This window comes from Amblyomma maculatum, chromosome 10 (genome assembly GCF_055883805.1).
Source record: "Amblyomma maculatum isolate TAMU_Amacu chromosome 10, ASM5588380v1, whole genome shotgun sequence".
Lineage (NCBI taxonomy): Eukaryota > Metazoa > Arthropoda > Arachnida > Ixodida > Ixodidae > Amblyomma > Amblyomma maculatum.
The window spans coordinates 163,116,810-163,133,883 of record NC_139353.1 but is presented as its reverse complement, the minus strand read 5'-3'; the positions used below and the strand labels follow the sequence as shown (position 1 = coordinate 163,133,883).

General features: G+C 50.2%; 1 protein-coding gene across 1 annotated transcript in view; it reads right to left on the bottom strand.

Annotated features, from left to right (window-relative positions):
* LOC146177825 (neprilysin-11-like) overlaps positions 1–17,074 on the bottom strand; it is a 32,760-nt gene that overhangs the window by 8,652 nt on the left and 7,034 nt on the right. Inside the window, exon 3 of the mRNA XM_084581643.1 lies at positions 11,683–12,075. Within this exon, the coding sequence (XP_084437769.1) occupies positions 11,683–12,075 (393 nt within the window). The remainder of the gene's footprint in view (positions 1–11,682; positions 12,076–17,074) is intronic.

Sequence of the window (17,074 nt, the reverse complement as noted above, 5' to 3'; positions counted from 1 at the left end):
CTCCCGGGTTGGGTTGGGGATGGGGGGAATAGCCGGGTTGGAGGGGCAGACCCACACCATTTGATAGATGTCCGAAGACACCGCTCCACAGTGTGGGCAGCTGCCACTAAAGGAGGGGTCAAAATTTTTTAGGGCTGCCGGGCACAGCAATGTATTGGTGAAAAGACGGAGAAGGAGCCGCTCATCCGCCTTTTTGAGACCTTTACATGGGCTGGGGTAAAGGCGATGACAATTTTGATAGTGCGTCGTGATATCTTTGAAGGTGTAGGCCGGATTAAAATCGGGTTCCTGATCGGGTAGGGAGGAGAAAACAGCCAGGTGAGAGAGCGCGCGGGCGGCTGCGTCTGCTGCCTCGTTTCCTGCCAAACCCTGATGAGCAGGGGCCCATATAAGGTAGCGGTGTGCGGGGTCCGTATCCCGTATGCAATTTAAGTAAATTTTATAGGCTAGTAAGGGAGTCCAGCCTTGTCTGACGTTCCGACAGGCTCCTCGCGAGTCAGTAATTATGTATTTTGAGTCGGATGAGAGGCCGCGAGAGCAATCGCCACCTCTTGTGCGTGTGTTGTACTGTGTGCTCTGAAGGTGAGACCGTTAACCGTTTTGCTGTTGTGAACTACAGCGGCCGTGTACCATCCCCCGTGGTGAAGGCCGGAGGCGTCCACGTAGTATACACCTGTTTTATTGCCATAATGTCGGGCTAGGGCTTCCGCTCGTGCCAGGCGCCGACCATTATGATCTTCGTGTGACATATTCGCTGGCAGAGGTCGCACGCAGAGGGCGCGTCTCCACAATTCTGGGATGCGAAACCTGTCTTCCATGAGTGTGGTGTGTTGGATATGGAGTCGAGCAAGAAGGCGGCGACCCGACTCCGTTTGCGACAAACGCGTGTACTGATTTGTAAGGTGCGCCTCCCGGAGCTCCCGGAAAGTATTCACCACCCCAATGGCCATAAGACGGCTGTTTGAAGTAGTGATGGGGAGGTCCAAGGCACGCTTGACAATTTTGCGAAGGATAAGCTCAAGGGCATCCTCCTCTTGTTTCCGTAGGTGGAGATAAGGTGTCGAATATAGAATCCGACTGGTCACGAAGGCGTTTGCCAGCCGCAAGGCATCCTTACTTCGCAACCCCCCGCGTTTGTTTGAAACCCGGCGGACCATGCGGCCCACCTGGTGCCCCACCTTACGGAGTTTGGCCAATGTAGTGTCTGACCATCTGTGTTTGTGCATGTAGAGTCAGAGTACCCGTATCTCGTCAGCTTCGTGTATGGGACCACTGTCTAAAGAAAGAGTGATTTGAGTTGTGCACTTTCGCGAGGGGCGGAGGTGCATAATTCTGATTTTTGTGGGGAACATTGAAGACCACAGCGGCGGCCGTAGCGGTCTACTATCGTCGCCGCTGTTTGCAGGCTGGTTTCAATGTCCCCGATACTGCCATGCGTGGCCAACAGGGTGATGTCATCGGCATACAGGGCGTGCTGCACACCAGTGACACCATCGAGCTGGGCAGGCAGGTGCATCGTAGCCAAATTGAAGAGCAGTGGAGAAAGTACTGCGCCTTGGGGGGTTCCCTGCATGCCGAGTAGGTAAGGACCATGCTCATTATCTTGGATGCGAATGTAGGATTGACGATCCGTGAGAAATTGCTTGATGTATGGAATGTGTTGAGACCACAGTCGGTCTGGCTTAGGTGGGTGAGTATAATCTCGTGTGTTACATTATCAAACGTCCCTTTGAGTTCTAAGGCGAGTACTACCCGGTCATTATGGGGGCATTCGAGTGGGTCAAGGACTTCCCGATTGAGTTGCAGGAGGACATCTTGAGCGGATCTGTGTGGGCGGAATCCGGACATGTTGCCTGCGAATACATGTTTTTGTTCAAGATATTCAGATAGCCGGTCCCGCACCATCGTCTCCATTAGTTTGCCCACACAGGAGGTGAGAGAGATGGGACGGAGGTTATCTGTGTCAATTGATTTCCCTGATTTAGGAGAGTGAATCCGGTCTTGTTTGTATCGGGGTAGTGCTGCATTAATGACTAACGTGAGCTTCTTGACTCGGTTAGGTGCACGGGCTTCAGGATGGCTGAGGAGGGCGTAGACATCTTGGGTGTCCGCTAGCTCATCGAGGAGAGCGATCGCGTGTTCCCTTGTTGAGATGCCTGTATTCTTCTGTGAAGTTTGCCACCAGCAAAAATCGTTGCTTTTTGTTTGTCACTTTTATGCTGTGTGTTGGACGTCGAGCTGCGCATGCCTTGCAAGGTTTCTTGGGAAATGTTATTATTTCAATAAAGCACAGTTGTTAGTTCCAGACATGAGCATGTTTCCTTCAGAAGTGGGCGATGCCTCTTGGGATGCCGAGGCCTCGTTCCAAGAGCATCTGCGTGTTTCCTTCGACAATGCCTTCAGCTGTTTCAATGTCTGTGGTACCTACGCACACTACGACGCTTCATCGTGCCGGCACGGTCAATTCTTTGTCGAGAACGTTTAAAGGGACGTGTTGCATCGAAGTCGTCGCAGAAGGCATGGCTTTGTCTGTCGAGAGCTTTACGAGCTTGGATCGGATGTCGATGACCCCCGATGTTTCTTCAGAAAATCCATGCCCAAAATCAGTCGCGGGAGTGCTGCTGCATGACCCCGAAGCTGCTATGGTAAGTGCGTTGATTTACTGTCACTTGTGCAGTGATAGTAAGGCATAACAAGGTTACCACCAGCGGTGCGGATTAGAAGGCCATCCCAAGTGGTCGTCACGTCCTTGAGCTGGGCAGCGAACGCTCCACTGATGGCAGAATAGTCCTCTCCGGTGTCAACTAAGGCGGTAACTGTACGTCCGTCGACAGGAACTTCAAGGTCACGTGTTTGTTTCCTTTTATTGGATGCAGACTTCGGTGTCGATCACGGCTTTGCCAGGAGCCGAAGTCGTGGCTGGGCACGCCGTTGTGTTGTCGTTGTTTGGCGGTGCTTGATGTCTAGGTGTGTGATCGTCTAGGACGTCTTGGTAAGGAGCGTCAGCGTAAAAGCGGCGTCGTCGTCACTTGTCATCTGCGGCGGATTTTCCGTTTTTCGCCTTTGAGCAAACAAACCTCTAAAGGTTTCTGCTCTTAGTTTCCCCTATAGGGGCTAGGGGACCTTCTTTGCACGTAACCGCAGCCCTGCGACGCAACTCGGGCATTGTTAGGCGGTTGGGAGGGCGACGCATGCTCTCACCTCCAGAGGAAGGCATTGATTTCTTCTGGTTACTCGCCAGTACGGGATCGTAGGGCTTCAATGGCGACACCACGCAGTCTGAGACGCCGTACGAACAGTGAAGGAAGATGTTTCCAGCACCACCAAAATGGAAGCATAGTGGACGTCCTCCTGGCATCGTATTTTCTCAGGCCGGACGGTCGTTCGAAGACTTGGCGAGCGGGGGCATAGGGGCGGCGTTCGGGTGGAGCTTGTTCGCGTCGAGGGGCGTTTGGTGAGACGCGTCGGGGTGCAGGACGCACAGCGGCAGCGGCGTAGTTAATAGCTTGCGGTTTCTGCATTGTATCCGTCACAGTAGAATCCCCAAGCGCCTGCTGAACTTCATCATGGATGATGTCTGTGAGCGTCGCTACCTGGGGCTCTTGGAATGATGGAAGCAGTCGGCGCTGCTCTTTCCGAACGACCTCACGGATAAGGTCCTGTCGGCTGTCTGCGCCTAATTGTAGGTGAATTGTAGGAACTTCCATAACTTCTTCAAGTGGTCGATTGTTTTGGCCCATGCGGGCCTCAATAGTCCTGTCGATTGACGACGCTCCTTTTCCGAATTCGGCCACTGTGTCGATGGATTCCTAGCAAGTCCTGCAAAAAGCAATTTCTTCAAAGCTTTCATCAACAGTTTCACATTCTTCGCCTCTGTTATGTTTTTGTTAACGCGGCGGAATAGACGCTTTATTTCATCTACGTAAACAAGGACAAATTCATTTGGGAGCTGCATTCTTGATTGCAAGAGGGCCTGGGCTCTTTCTTTTTGAACGGAACGTGTGAAGGCCGTCATAAATATTGCTTTGAATGTCTCCCAAGCATTCAATGAAGTTTCATTATTTTCGAAGAAGGCTCGTGCAAGTCCTTGAAGAGCAAAGTAGACTTGCCTGAATTTCGAATCGTCGTTCAGCCATTGAATACTGTCAGGCGGTCCATATTGTCCATCCAGTCTTCCGCATCTTCAATAGCCCGTTGATAGAAGATGAGCGGCTCCCGGGGCTGCACGAGGACAACCGGTGCTGTTGACTGGGCCATTGTCAATGTTGGGGCCTTCTTTCAGGGTTGACCTTGATCTGGCAGCAGACCGTGTTCGGGATGGAGCCCTTGAAGCCGGCGGCTGGCACGGTGACCTGCAGGCTGGTCCCCTAGGGCAACAGGAACAATGCTGAGGTTGTGGAGATAAACCACAGACACACTATTTGTCGGGTCTTCACAAATATATTGTGCATGACCCGCTGAGCCAGGCTGGATAGAGACAGCGAACCTCCGACATTCAGTCCTGCTGACACGAAGAAAGAACTGCGCGTGCTTGGGAGGCGTGCTGAGGCTGTCCTCTACTATTGCGCCGAGACCACGATAGCATACCACAGGGACCTCCCCCCCTCAGCGATGTAGCCATGAGCGAAGGGAATGGGAAAAGCGGATACTGGCAGTGTTAATCAGACGCGTAGAGAGGTGGCACAATCTGGAGGGGTTACAGTGGCACAGCTTGCGATGACGTTTGAGTCAAGGCGGGCGAGATCGTGTCCTCCCGGCCATTGATGCGCAGTGGAAAGTGCTTAGGAGTACGCCGGAGCACCTGGTACGGACCATCGTATGGTGGCTGTAATGGTGGACGTACAGCACCCTGGCGAACGAATAGGTGTGTGCACTGTCGAAGGTCGAAGGGACGTGGATACGACAATAATGCTGGCGCTGAGGTAGTGGAATGACCATACTCATAGCGCTACGTAGTCTGCAGGTGAAATCTTTGACGTCAGCAGGCGTGGGTGGCGAGGGCTCGAAGAACTCGCCAGGGACACAAAGAGTAGCGTCAAACGTTACTCTGCTACAGAGCTAGAAGAGTCACTGCGAAGTGCTGTGCGGAGACCAAGCAGGATGAAGGTTTAGCACTCAATCCATGATTTAGGGAAACGGACGCCATAAGTGAAGCTTTCAACTGCCGGTGAAAACTTTCAATAATACCATTAGAAATAGGTTTTCAGAGGTCGTCTTAATACGGTTGTCGCCGAGATAGGTTAGCAAATAATGCGGAGTCAAACTGACGACCACGATCAGTCGTAATGGTGGAAGGGACACCGTAGCGTTTTATCCAGAGTATGATGAGCGCTCTTGCTATTGAATTTGCCGTTATGTGGGGCATCGCTTCTGGAGATCGCTTCTGGACATGGACACCCAACATATAGATAACCAAATTAGTATAATATGCAATGCCTATCCTTCAATAATTGATGATGCTATAAACAGTAGAACTATTTTTCAATTTAAAGAGAAAATGAAGTTGCTTTTTTCCGCTTCTTAGCAATGCACCAAATCTATGTGAGACGTAGTGCTTGTCTTACTCTAATATTTTGTTTACATCTTGTGTCGCGAATCGTAGCGTTACTCGGGTAGTTTTCTTGTTTACGGTGCCATGGTTCTTATATTTTTCTTACAATTCTATATATAATCTAATGAGATTTTTTGAATTTGTTACGTTTTCTTTTGTATTGGTGAAACTGACCTTGTCCATCCTTCTGCCATTGATGTGTGACCCGGGATGAGGCCTCATCAGGACGTGTGCCACCAGCTTCTTCCTTTTGCCTCTTCCCGTGGGCGTGTTCTGTGTACATGGTTCATGTCCGATTAATCTTATTAAACTATTAAACTTCAGGCCACTTCGTGAACCTGTCAATGCAGTTTAACAGGTAGCGGTGGTTCCCGCATGGAGGAAGAAGACCGACAATGTCGACGTGCAGATGGCTGAAGCGGGCGTCCGAGGACAGGAAGGATCCAAGAGGAGTCGCAGTGTGTCGGTGCACCTTACTTTGCTGGCAGCTGACCAGCGGCGAACGTCGACGTTGATGCGAGGTCAGACATAACGGGCCGTGACGAGGCGCTGAGTTGAGCGGATTCCAGGATGGGCCAAAGAAGGAGGAACTGCTGGATGCCAGCGAAGACGTCAGAGGCTTTGATATCACAAGTGCGTCCTTCGAGAAAATGGCGGAAGTGCTTCACGGCTGAATATATTGCAAAGCAACCCTCGGCCAAAGGTGCTGTAGCTGCGCTCAGAGGGCACAAGCTTCTTAGAAAAGAAAGCGATTGGCTGCCAAACACCAGCCACAAACTGTTGCAAGACAGCGCCGAGAGCAGTGTCCGATGGGTCAGCCATGATGGATGTGGGCGCGTCACATTTGGGATGGACGAAGAGCGTGGCGCCGGCAATGTCAGCTTTGATGCCGCTGAATGCGCAGTCAGCGGTATCGCTCCAAGCGACAAGAGCTGTCGGCTTGCTATGGCCCGAGAGAAGGTTGTGAAGGGGCTGCAATACTGAAGCGCAGCGAGGATTGACGCCCCAATATTATTTGGCGAGGCCAAGAAATCCCTGTAGCTGTTGTGTGGTGGTGCGCCGGGGAAACTGAGTAATGGCGATGACATAGGCTGGTAACGGGCGGATGTCTGGGCGTTCACGCGATGGCTGAGAAAGCCAACCTCTGCGATGCCAAACTCGCTTTTCGGTCCATTGACCCCAAGACCAAAGCGGCTGAGCCTGGCGAGGACTTGACGCAGATGGCACTTGTGGGCCTCTGCCGTACGGCTGAAGACGAGAATGTCATCAAGATATGAAAAGCAGCGCGTGAAACCGTGTAGGACTTGGTCAACAAAGCGCTGAAAAGTCTGGGCAGCATTGCGAAGACCAAAAGGCATCCTCAGATATTCGAACATGTCAAAAGGCGTAATAGCGGTCTTGGGGATATCCAAGGGCTCTGTCCTGTCCTGTTTTGTAGCTCTTTCCTGTCCTCGTCTCTCTAGTCTTGTCTTAACGCTACGTTTTTCGCTGAACTATGGCTCTACAGGAATCTGGTGATATGCCTTCACGAAATTACCTTGCTGAAAATTGTGCAGCCATGATGAACCGATGTAAAATCCTCGATATGTGGAATCGGATAGCGGTCAGGGACTGTGGCTTTGTTTAGAGCCCGGTAATCGCCGTACGGGCGCCTGTCGCTGCTTTTTTTGGGCACCATGTGGAGGGGCGATGCCCAAGGACTGGAGGAGGGACGGATGAAGCCAAGCTCCAGCATATGCTCGAATTCTTTTTTGGCGACATCGAGGCGATCCGGTGCGAGGCGACGAGAGCGAGTATACACTGCAGGATACCCCGTCATTACAATATTATGATTCACGCTGTGATTCACGCTGCTTGAACGGATGGGGTCGGAAAACGTCCGGAAACTCGGCAAGTACACCGGACCAAGGGTCGGAGGCTGTGCTGTGCGCCTGGAGGCGCCGGAGTGGTGGATCGCGGCAAGAGACGCCTTGGACGACTAGGCTCGCTTCGGAATCTAGTATGCTGTTTTGTCGCATGTCAACTAGGAGCCTGTAGTGCCATAGGAAGTCAACGCCGATGATTGGCAAGCGCACATCTACGATGACAAATACCCAGCGAATGGTACGGTGGAGTCCGATGTCGAGAGTCATAGACTTCTGGCCGTATGTCCGTATGGTCGATCCGTTGAATCCGATCAGAGGTGGAAAGTCGAAGGACGGCGTCGCTCAGCCAATGTAGGCGAAGAACACAGATCTCAGCACCGGCGTCGATTAGGTAGCGGACTTTCATTATACGGTCAGTGACATGGAAGAGCGACTGGATCGTGCGCCGAAAACACCGGTCGCCTTCTGTGTTCGGTCGGACCTTTTCCGGCGAAGGAGCAGGGCTGGCGGCATTGGCGTGCGCGAGAGCCATAGCGGCGGTGGTACCAGCAAAAGGTCCTTGAGGATGGAGGACGGCTGCCAGGACTTCTGCGGCTGGTACGGCGAGGAGGCCGGCGAGCGTGAAGGGCTGCACATTCGTCTGTATTCCGTGCTACTTGCCGAGTAAGCTCCTCATTCGCATCGGTGAGGCGGGCATAGCGATCGTCAGCAGCTGCGCTGGGCAATTGAGAGGCAAGAGGACAATGACTATTCCCACAGAGGGGAAACCGACGTCCACGATCTTATCTGCCAGCGTAGCGAGGATTCCAGTGTCTCAGATGAAGACATGTTCAGGATCATGCGCACCTGTGGTGCACCTGCAGGCGCTGCAGGAAGCGTTCCCGCAGGAGTGCGCTGTAGTGTGAAGCAGTAGTTTCCAGCCAGGGCGGTCATGCGACGCAACCGCTGAGTAGGCTTGCGATCTCCGAGCTCTTCTGAGGTAATTAGCTGCTGCAGACGACGCAGCACTATTTCAGAAGTTTGCTGTATCAGCGTTGCCCGAAGAGAATTGTAAAGGCGATCGGCAGGCGGGAGGTACAGGACGTCGCGAACGATCGCAGCAGTAGTAGGCGTGAGTGCGCCAATTATGTGGTCGAACATGGGCACCTGCGAAGTGATGCGATGCCGGTGGAACAAGGCCTCGATGGTGAGGAACTAAAGTTTCAAGTCCGATGACCGGAAGTCTGGGAGCTTGAGAGCGGAGACCGCGGACTCATGAGATGATGCCGTGTGCGGCGACGGAGGTGGTACTTGAATGGGGAAATCCGTGGCCATGACTTACACGATCGAAGGTAGGTAGTGTCTCGAGCTCCGGGCGCTGGTAGGCCTAGCGAAACGGTTGATGCAAGCGCAGGGCAGGAGCAGAGAGCGAACGCATGAAGTCCGGAAACACGAAATTTGTGGAGGTGAACCACAGACAAACAGGTTGTCGGGTCTCCATAAATATATTTGGCATGACCCGCTGAGCCAGGCAAGCATGGGACAGCGAACCGCGGGCATTGAGTCCTGCTGCCACGAAGTACGAAATGCACGTGCTTAGCGAGTGTGCTTTGCCTGTCGTCTTCTTTTGCACCGAGACCACGATGGCATGACACAAGGTCTTCGCTTGAAGGGGTAGGCCGGATCTCAAAGGGCAGCACTACCACCAGATGTCACGTGGTGGTGACAAGGCTGATAACAACAAATATAGAGTCTCGAAGTGCACTAAAGGAACTGTTTATTTGGCTGGCGCAAGCCCGCAAAAGAACTAAGCAATCGGCGGCGGCGATAGCAGCAATCGTGCTCGGCGGTCGTCGATCAAAGAATACCTGTCCTTACGTCAACGCTCAATCTAAACGCGGCTAAGAATCGTCTATATAAACCCCCAAACGGTGACTAGCATAACCTGGAACACTACAGAAACACATGCGAGTGGCTGCAATCTTCGAGATGCATATTGACGCATCTTGCGCGACAAAGATGATAAAGCATCGTATCGCGACAACGAGCATGAACACATCAAGAATACAGAAACGATCCACCTGCTGGAGTCACAATGATACAGCCAAGTGACGGCGGCTGTCGAAAAATAAAAAATAAAAATTTGAATAGCTACGACAATACGAATAGCGTAACCATGTTGTGCACCACAGCAGTGGCTGAGTGATTAGAACTCTTTATTGCTGAGCATGAATTTATGGGTTCGACCACGGCAGCGATCACCGCGCTTCAATGAATAGCGAAGCGGAAGGCGCCCGTGTAAGTGCGATAGCACTGCACGGTAAAGAACCCTAGGTGGTCTGAATTTCCGGAGCACTCCCCTACGGCATGCACCATAGCCGATGCCATTTTTGGATGCTAAACTCCATATACCATATGCAAAGTGAGTTATGCTCCAGCTAGCATTCCTTTGCTACTGTTTCTTCATTTTGCATGTACGTCATGTAGGCGCAAGATTTAAAAAGCCATAAGTGGTATTTTCATTGTTGTTACACTTAGGCGTCGCGATTACTGTAAAAAGATGAAACGCGCAGGCATGGTAGGCATGGTGAGGATTCCAAATCACTGACGCATACTCAAGCGCAGGGTAATGCGTTCTTAAGAACAGTACGGCAAACACCTGTCAGATCACCCTCATCCAGTGGAAGCAGATAGGAAAGCCCATTGACGGACTTTCCACGAAGCTGTGGTCTACGGCTGAAACGTCGAGTTGCGTGACCCGGGCTGTAGCTCCCTGTATACAAGCTTCCCGTAACCTCTGGCGAGGCATGGGTCAGCATGACTATAAGACGCCAGCAAGAGTCGGTTTAAGATAAAAACGCTAGTGAGCGGGTAAAGGACAGGAGAGAGGGTATAGGAAAGGACTTGATGTTGGTCGGTGCAATTCTTTGTTCACATGTTTCGGCTGATACGAATGACACGGATACAAAGTAAATGTTTTTTTCTTCTATATTCGTTATCCCGCTATTTGGCGAAAACACAAAAGCTGCTTCACATCTAGCGAGCGATGTCGCATACCGGATCATGGCAACAAAGATAAATTTTGCGACGTCACGTATTTATGAATATTCGCTTTTTAGTTGAGTTACTTGGTGCTAGCAACAATGTTGTTGGTCTCTGAAACAACTTATAGGTTACAAATGAATCCAAGATATAGGTATACCGCTGACCTGCAAGCGAAGCGCTTCATAGGGAGAGTACAGGTGTCTCAGTCGCCATATTATTTTTTGCCATCCTTGGGAATGACTGGGTTATGAATGCGTGCTGATTTTGCTTCTTTGTCGTAAGCACAACCACGCTACATATAAGTGCCCTGTGTTTGCGTAAGATAAACACGGCCGGTGACAGACCTTTTTCCGTGTTAGCCCGTTACGTGGCCTGCTAGGCACCGCGGTTTCGACCGCCTTCTTGTCACTTATTAATGGTGGGGCGAAGACGTAATATAGAGTCCGCTCAAAAGAAAACAGAAGCACTTGAGACTCAAGACCACTTGCAATGAAAATATGGCTTGCATGTTATCGCCCCGCCTCCTAGGTATACACTGTTTTGATTTTCGTAGACAAATGTGCCTGCTGATGTGAATAATGGGCCCGAGAGTGCTCCCTTCATCAATGTGCGATAGTTAGAAAAGGCTGTGATATTGCAGGTGCAGACGATGTATTTTTCTCCTCGAGAACAAAAAACCGCTGATTTGGAAAGAAAGGTTTCTGATGAGACATCCTGCGCAGTGTTCGAAAAGGCAGATGACACATGAGCTTTCGATGTGCTATAGGCGCACGTCTGATAGGGTAACTTCGTGTCAAAATTGAAGTATCGCCGAGCAAAATGGCTGAAAAAAAGAAAAAAAGACGTTTTGGCTTCCACACGGGACCCTTGCTCACTGACAAATTTGCTCACAGCAAAAGCATGAAGCGGTTCCTAAGTAGCCTATGCTGATTGATGACTCACTGGCGCAGTCGACAATACGAGGCTGTTCTTGGTTGTGAAGTTCTTAATATATTTAGCCAATTTTTCAATCTCTAAAAAGAGCTGGAACAAACGGGGCCACTATCGCACCTCCCCCAGCGCCAGATCAAACATTTCTACGAAGATTGAAAACCTTTTTGCGCCCAAAAGCGTTTTGGGAAGCCGTTGGTACAAAGTTTGATAATAAACAGAATAACTCGGTTATAGCAGTGCTGCTGTCGCAGCGAAACGCGCAGATCAGAGCAGATAATAGAGCAGACGCGATTTATAAGCGGGACGCACCTGAAATGCCCGGAAGGCCATCTGCAAGGCAACAGTCTGCTGCAGCGCGGCACCCCGCGAGGCGTCAGAGTCCGGCGCGGCGGCCGAGGCCCTGAGCTCCGCGGGCAGCTGGCGCAAGTCCCACTCGAAGCATCCCAGCAGGGACTCCAGGGCGCGGCCGCGGCTCCTGCGCCACTCGCCCGCGTCCCGCTCATCCGGGTCAGCGCGAAACAGCAGCAGCTGCGAAAGGGCGCGGTAGAGGCGCACCGAGTAGCGGGACGCGTGAAGCTTCCATGCGCTCCCCGTCAACCACGAATCGTTGAACAGCGTAGGCTGCACGTACACCGCCTCCTGGGGCCAGTCGAACGAGGGCCACGTAGACAGCTCGGAGGCCCTCCGCACACCGTCATCGTCCTGAACATATAAGGACCAAGAAAACTGTAATTACGTACTAAATCTAAACCTGGACGTAGCCAGCTTTTAATTACATGTAAGCTCTTAGTCTCTAAAATAGAAATTCATTTGAAAGTTATCGCGCGAGCGTGGTCTGCCTGAGCGTTTCAGACACCTAGCGGCCGGTTCTGAACATTATAAAGTCAGTGACGACATACATCACAACTTCAAACATCGGAAGCAACGCATTCCAAAATATGAAAGTACGACTAAAGCACAGCTTAGTAGGGAAATCGTCGGAAACGGCAAAACTACCAGGAAGAACATTCTATTCCTCTATTGGTAATGAGAAGGAGCTGCATTTGCACATGTTAGTCCTGGCAATATTTGAGTTAACCAATTTAGCTTAGTACGTCTGCTTCTCTGATGCTAATCGGCTTCTCTCGCATTCTTCTCTGCCTCGTTGGCTGTCCACTGCACAACCATCCTACTCCGAACAAACTTCTCTTTCCCTTCGTTTTAAGTCCATTTTCTATGCGTTCGCTGCAATGAGCGCAATGTTCTTTGATTTATTGTTTGCTGTGCTCCATCTCCTCTGCTTTAGAAACATTGACCTCACACACTGCAGATGAAGATTTGGAGTGTCCCATTCCAGGTAATGTCATTGCCAGTCCGATGAAGCAGAAAAAGAAAACGTATTTTCCACCACGAAACAATGGAAAGAAGACCGAAGGGAGTGAGGCAATGTATTTTGACTCCTTCCTTCTGCTGAACATTGGCGCTTTTTTTCCACAAGTCCACGCTCACGCGATTGCCTACCCCAACACGTAGCGCTGTGCTGTCATTGCCGCTGAACGTTATTCATCCTCTGTACATGTTATCGGGAGATATTCAAGCCTATCATGGTTCTAATGACAATAATGTAGTTCTCGCTGAGATTGAGACACTACCCTCAGGCCAAGTCTAACTAATTGCCTAACCACAAGGCTTCAAATCTAAGCTCACAACGACAATCCAAACAGTAAGCGAAGACGTGACCACTGCCTCGACCGCCACCGTTCATGGTTCCTTCCCTCTACCTCTCAACCTTTCGCCACGGTACGGATGCCAACTTCGGTATGGGGGCTCGGGGTTCGTGGTGGCGCCAAGTACTAACACCTTCTTACACAAGGTGCCCCTGCGGGGACGTTCGAACCAGAGTACTCCGGTACAGTAGTCGGCCATCTTAACCACTTCATCACTGCCTTGCTTTAGATTTTGGGGAAGGTAGGCTCTCTATACAACTGGGCGAACGCCACGAAATCATAGATCCCACATCTAATTAGGACAAGGTCACTTGAAAGGCAAAGCTAGCGCCACACGAACACCTCTATTCCTAGCGCGTGAAGCTTCGCTCCCATTGTAACAGCTCAAGGCTCGCACATTCCCTTCACCGACTTTGTTAGCCCTTATCCACCCAGGCCATTATAAACCCAAATATTCTCTTTTGGGGTTCTGAAAGCCAACTTTGATCACATTTTATATCTCTGCCGAGAATTCCAACCATTATCTCACTGGAACCTCCCGGACAAAGAGGGTTGGGAGATCGCGGTCTCCAGCTCCGAACCGGCCTAACAAAGGCGGCTAGTAGTGTGAGCTGGACAGGCCGCCGCACGTCATGGACTGTTGGCCACCACCCGGGATCAAGAGGCAGACCAACCCTAGGACGCAACTCCTTTTAACGCTCATCAATAAAGTTTTCACCTACCTACCTAATTTTTTTATGAGAAAGGTTAAGACAATACCTGTCAAGGTCAATTAAAGGTGAAGACCTCTGTGGACACCTACACTTAATTAAGTCAAGGTCACTTGAATTGAAAATTAGTATCATACGAAGACCTATACCAGCGAAGTGACGCTTTCGCTTCCATTGTAAATTCGTTTATAAGAAAGAAAATGCGCAGTACCTGCCAAGGTCACTTTAAGGTGAAAAACCTCTGTAAAGATGAAGACACGAAAAGCTGACGTATTTTGCTTCAAAAGGTTGCTGTCAGGTAGGTCTTGCAAGGAACGGACGAGGTGAGCTATGGAAACTGACGGGAAGCATTGGCATAAGAAATTAGAGCCTAGTTTCAATTCGGGACCACAGCGGATAACGAGCGTATTGATGCATTATTTTTCAATTAGGCGGACGCTTACTTAATCACTTTCACATTCCCGTAACTGTCATTGCACTGCTCCGGAGCAGAATGTTTGCTGCTCTCATGGTCTATAGATGGCTGCGGAAACCATAGATGACGAGGAGAATGGAAGGCTTTGATGTTTTCCAGAAAAAGTGTTCTGGTTGACAGCGCACTGGGGACGAAAAGAGAATCTGACGACTAAACAAGGGGAAGAGAGGAGAGGCGCAGAACACCGCCACAATTTGTCACTAAAGCCAGTCGCCCTCAGGAGGCAAAAAATTGACTTGTGTAGGCCCTGAAGACAGTCGACTACTATGGATACGGTACAAGGTTCTAATCCTGTGTTAAAGGCCCAGGATCGCGGTAGTCCGGAAATCAATGCAGCCTCTGATGCTCACAAACGTAGGACACTGACACAAGAGACGATCTATAATCTCCTTGCAGCCGCAGACTTCACAACCAGGGCTCCGTCCATCGTCATGCGGAAAGTATGTTCGTTTGTAAACCAAAATCGAGCGGAGGGCACAACATTCCTGCTCTGCGATGTGCTATGATATGCGAAAGACACAGTCCAGTGCCCTGAGGCGCTGCTGAAAAACGTCCTTGCTCAACGCAGAGTGTGAGGAAGAACGTCAGAGCGAAACCGACACATTGCGTCAACTTTACAGGCCACGCTCACCTGTCGTGGGCAGAACGCGCAGTATCATCGGCTTCGTGATATATTTTACCACCGCTTTGTACTAGCAACCATAGAAAAATTATATACAGTTGAAGTCTTCAAAAATTGTATTCTAACTCGAAATAAGCATTTCTCTATTCGTCATCTGCGCTTTAGCATAGCGTCTAAAGACTCGTAGCGACAGCTGAGCCAACATTAGAACGCTCAAGGATGGGAATGATACCTGTAATGGCCAAAATGAAATGTCCCGAAAAGGACAAAAGAATCTGGCTTGAACGTACTGCTACGAATAAGACGGCGAACTAGACAGTGGAGTGGAGCGAAGCCCTCATGCCAGGTTCTTTGGACGTTAGAACATCTCATCATCATGTCATCACGTCGTCCTGTTTCTATCATGTCGCCATGGTACAGTGCTTGCCATTACGTAATGTCTTGGTGGTTGGTGGGGTGCAAGTCACCCTTCATTGTGTTCAATGCAGCGAAGCCTTCCGCGCATCTTGGTCGCCGGACTATCTAACAACTGTCGCCGACTCTCCTCAGCCCATCTTGACCCGACTTGACTAGCTACTCTCCCCAGCACCGTCCATACCCCTGACCGAAACATATAGCGACCAGGGGGACCTCAGAGCTGAACCAGCCACCACCACAACGAAGTGATCTCACGAAGACCAGACGAAAACAACAACCCCGCCCAAGAAGAGCGGTCTGTCCATGGGCCTTGGCCTCCTGGAAAGAGCAAGTGCGGGATTTCTCCGGGGGCAAGCAGTCATCGCATCTTCATCGCCTGCCGCATCTTCTTCCTGTATGTTATCATCGTCACTTTATGTATTGTATTTCAAGCAATCAATCTGGGCTCGATGGCCCCGGGTCAGTCCTTCTACGAATAAGACGACGAAGTGGGCATATGGCACGATGCGGAGCACTTGTGGCCGCCCGCTGCTCCTCAAAGCATCTCTCATCATGTCATTACGTCGTTCTGTTCCTATCATGTTGCCTGTTACGTCGCTTGCTACTATCTAACAGCGCTATGCATAGGCTAATTAATAGGACTGCAGAGCATGGTCAATACAGAATCAAGCCTCGACAGCCAAAACCCCGGCAATGCGTGCGTCGTTGACGGCCCTGTATGTTTGAGGCGCTTCCAGCTTATACAAACTTACACGGCAAGACTGCCGCAAACAGCCGAAAGAAAGAAAAAGGTCCGTGTTAAAACCTATATGTGCAAAAAAAACATAAAGATAAAAAACGGGCAGAGTGGGTCAGAAAATTCATCATCATCACTGCAGGGCGAAGGCCTGTCCTATTTTCCTCCAATTAACCACGTCCTATGCTAACTGCATCCAATTCACCTCCGCCATTTCTTAATCTCATCCATCCATTTATTATTGTGCCGCTCCCTGCTACGCTTACTTTCCTTCGGAATTCATTTGATCCCTCTTAGAGACTATCGGTTATCCTATCTTAGAACTACATGCACAGCCCTTGCCCATGTTTTCTTCTTAATTTCGACTAAAACGTCAGTAACTGCAATTATTTCTCTGTTTCACTCTGCACGCTTCCTATCTCTTAACGTTGCAAATACCATTTTTCATTCCATGGCCCTCTGCGTTGTCCTCAATTTGAGTAGAACCCTTTTCGTTAACTTCCACGTTTCAGCCCTATAGGTCAGTACCGGTAGGATGCAACTGTTATACACTTTACTCCTGATTGATACCGGTAAGCTGCTAGTTGTAATGTTCGAGTACCTTCCGAATGCGCTTCATCCCAATCGCATTTTCCTGGTTATTTTCCTTCCGTGGTGAGGGTCTGCGGTCACTACCTGTCCTTATGTAGGCATATTCGCCTACCACTTCCAATGCTTCGCTACCTATATACACTACTGTTCCTTTCAAAGGCTGTTAAACATTGCCTTAGTCTTCTGCAAATTGATTTTCAAGCCTACCTTTCTACATTTTCTGTCTAGGTCACCAATCATTCTTTGCAGTTCATCCTCCGAGTTGCTTAGCAAGGCAATGTCATCAACAAATAGCAGGTTACTGAGGTATTCTCCATCTACCCTTATCTCTAACTGCTCCTATTCCAAGTCTCTGAATACTTCCTCTAAGCAAGCTGTAAATAACACTAGGGAGATCATGTCTCCTTGCCTAACACCTTTCTTAATTGTAATTTTATCCTTTTC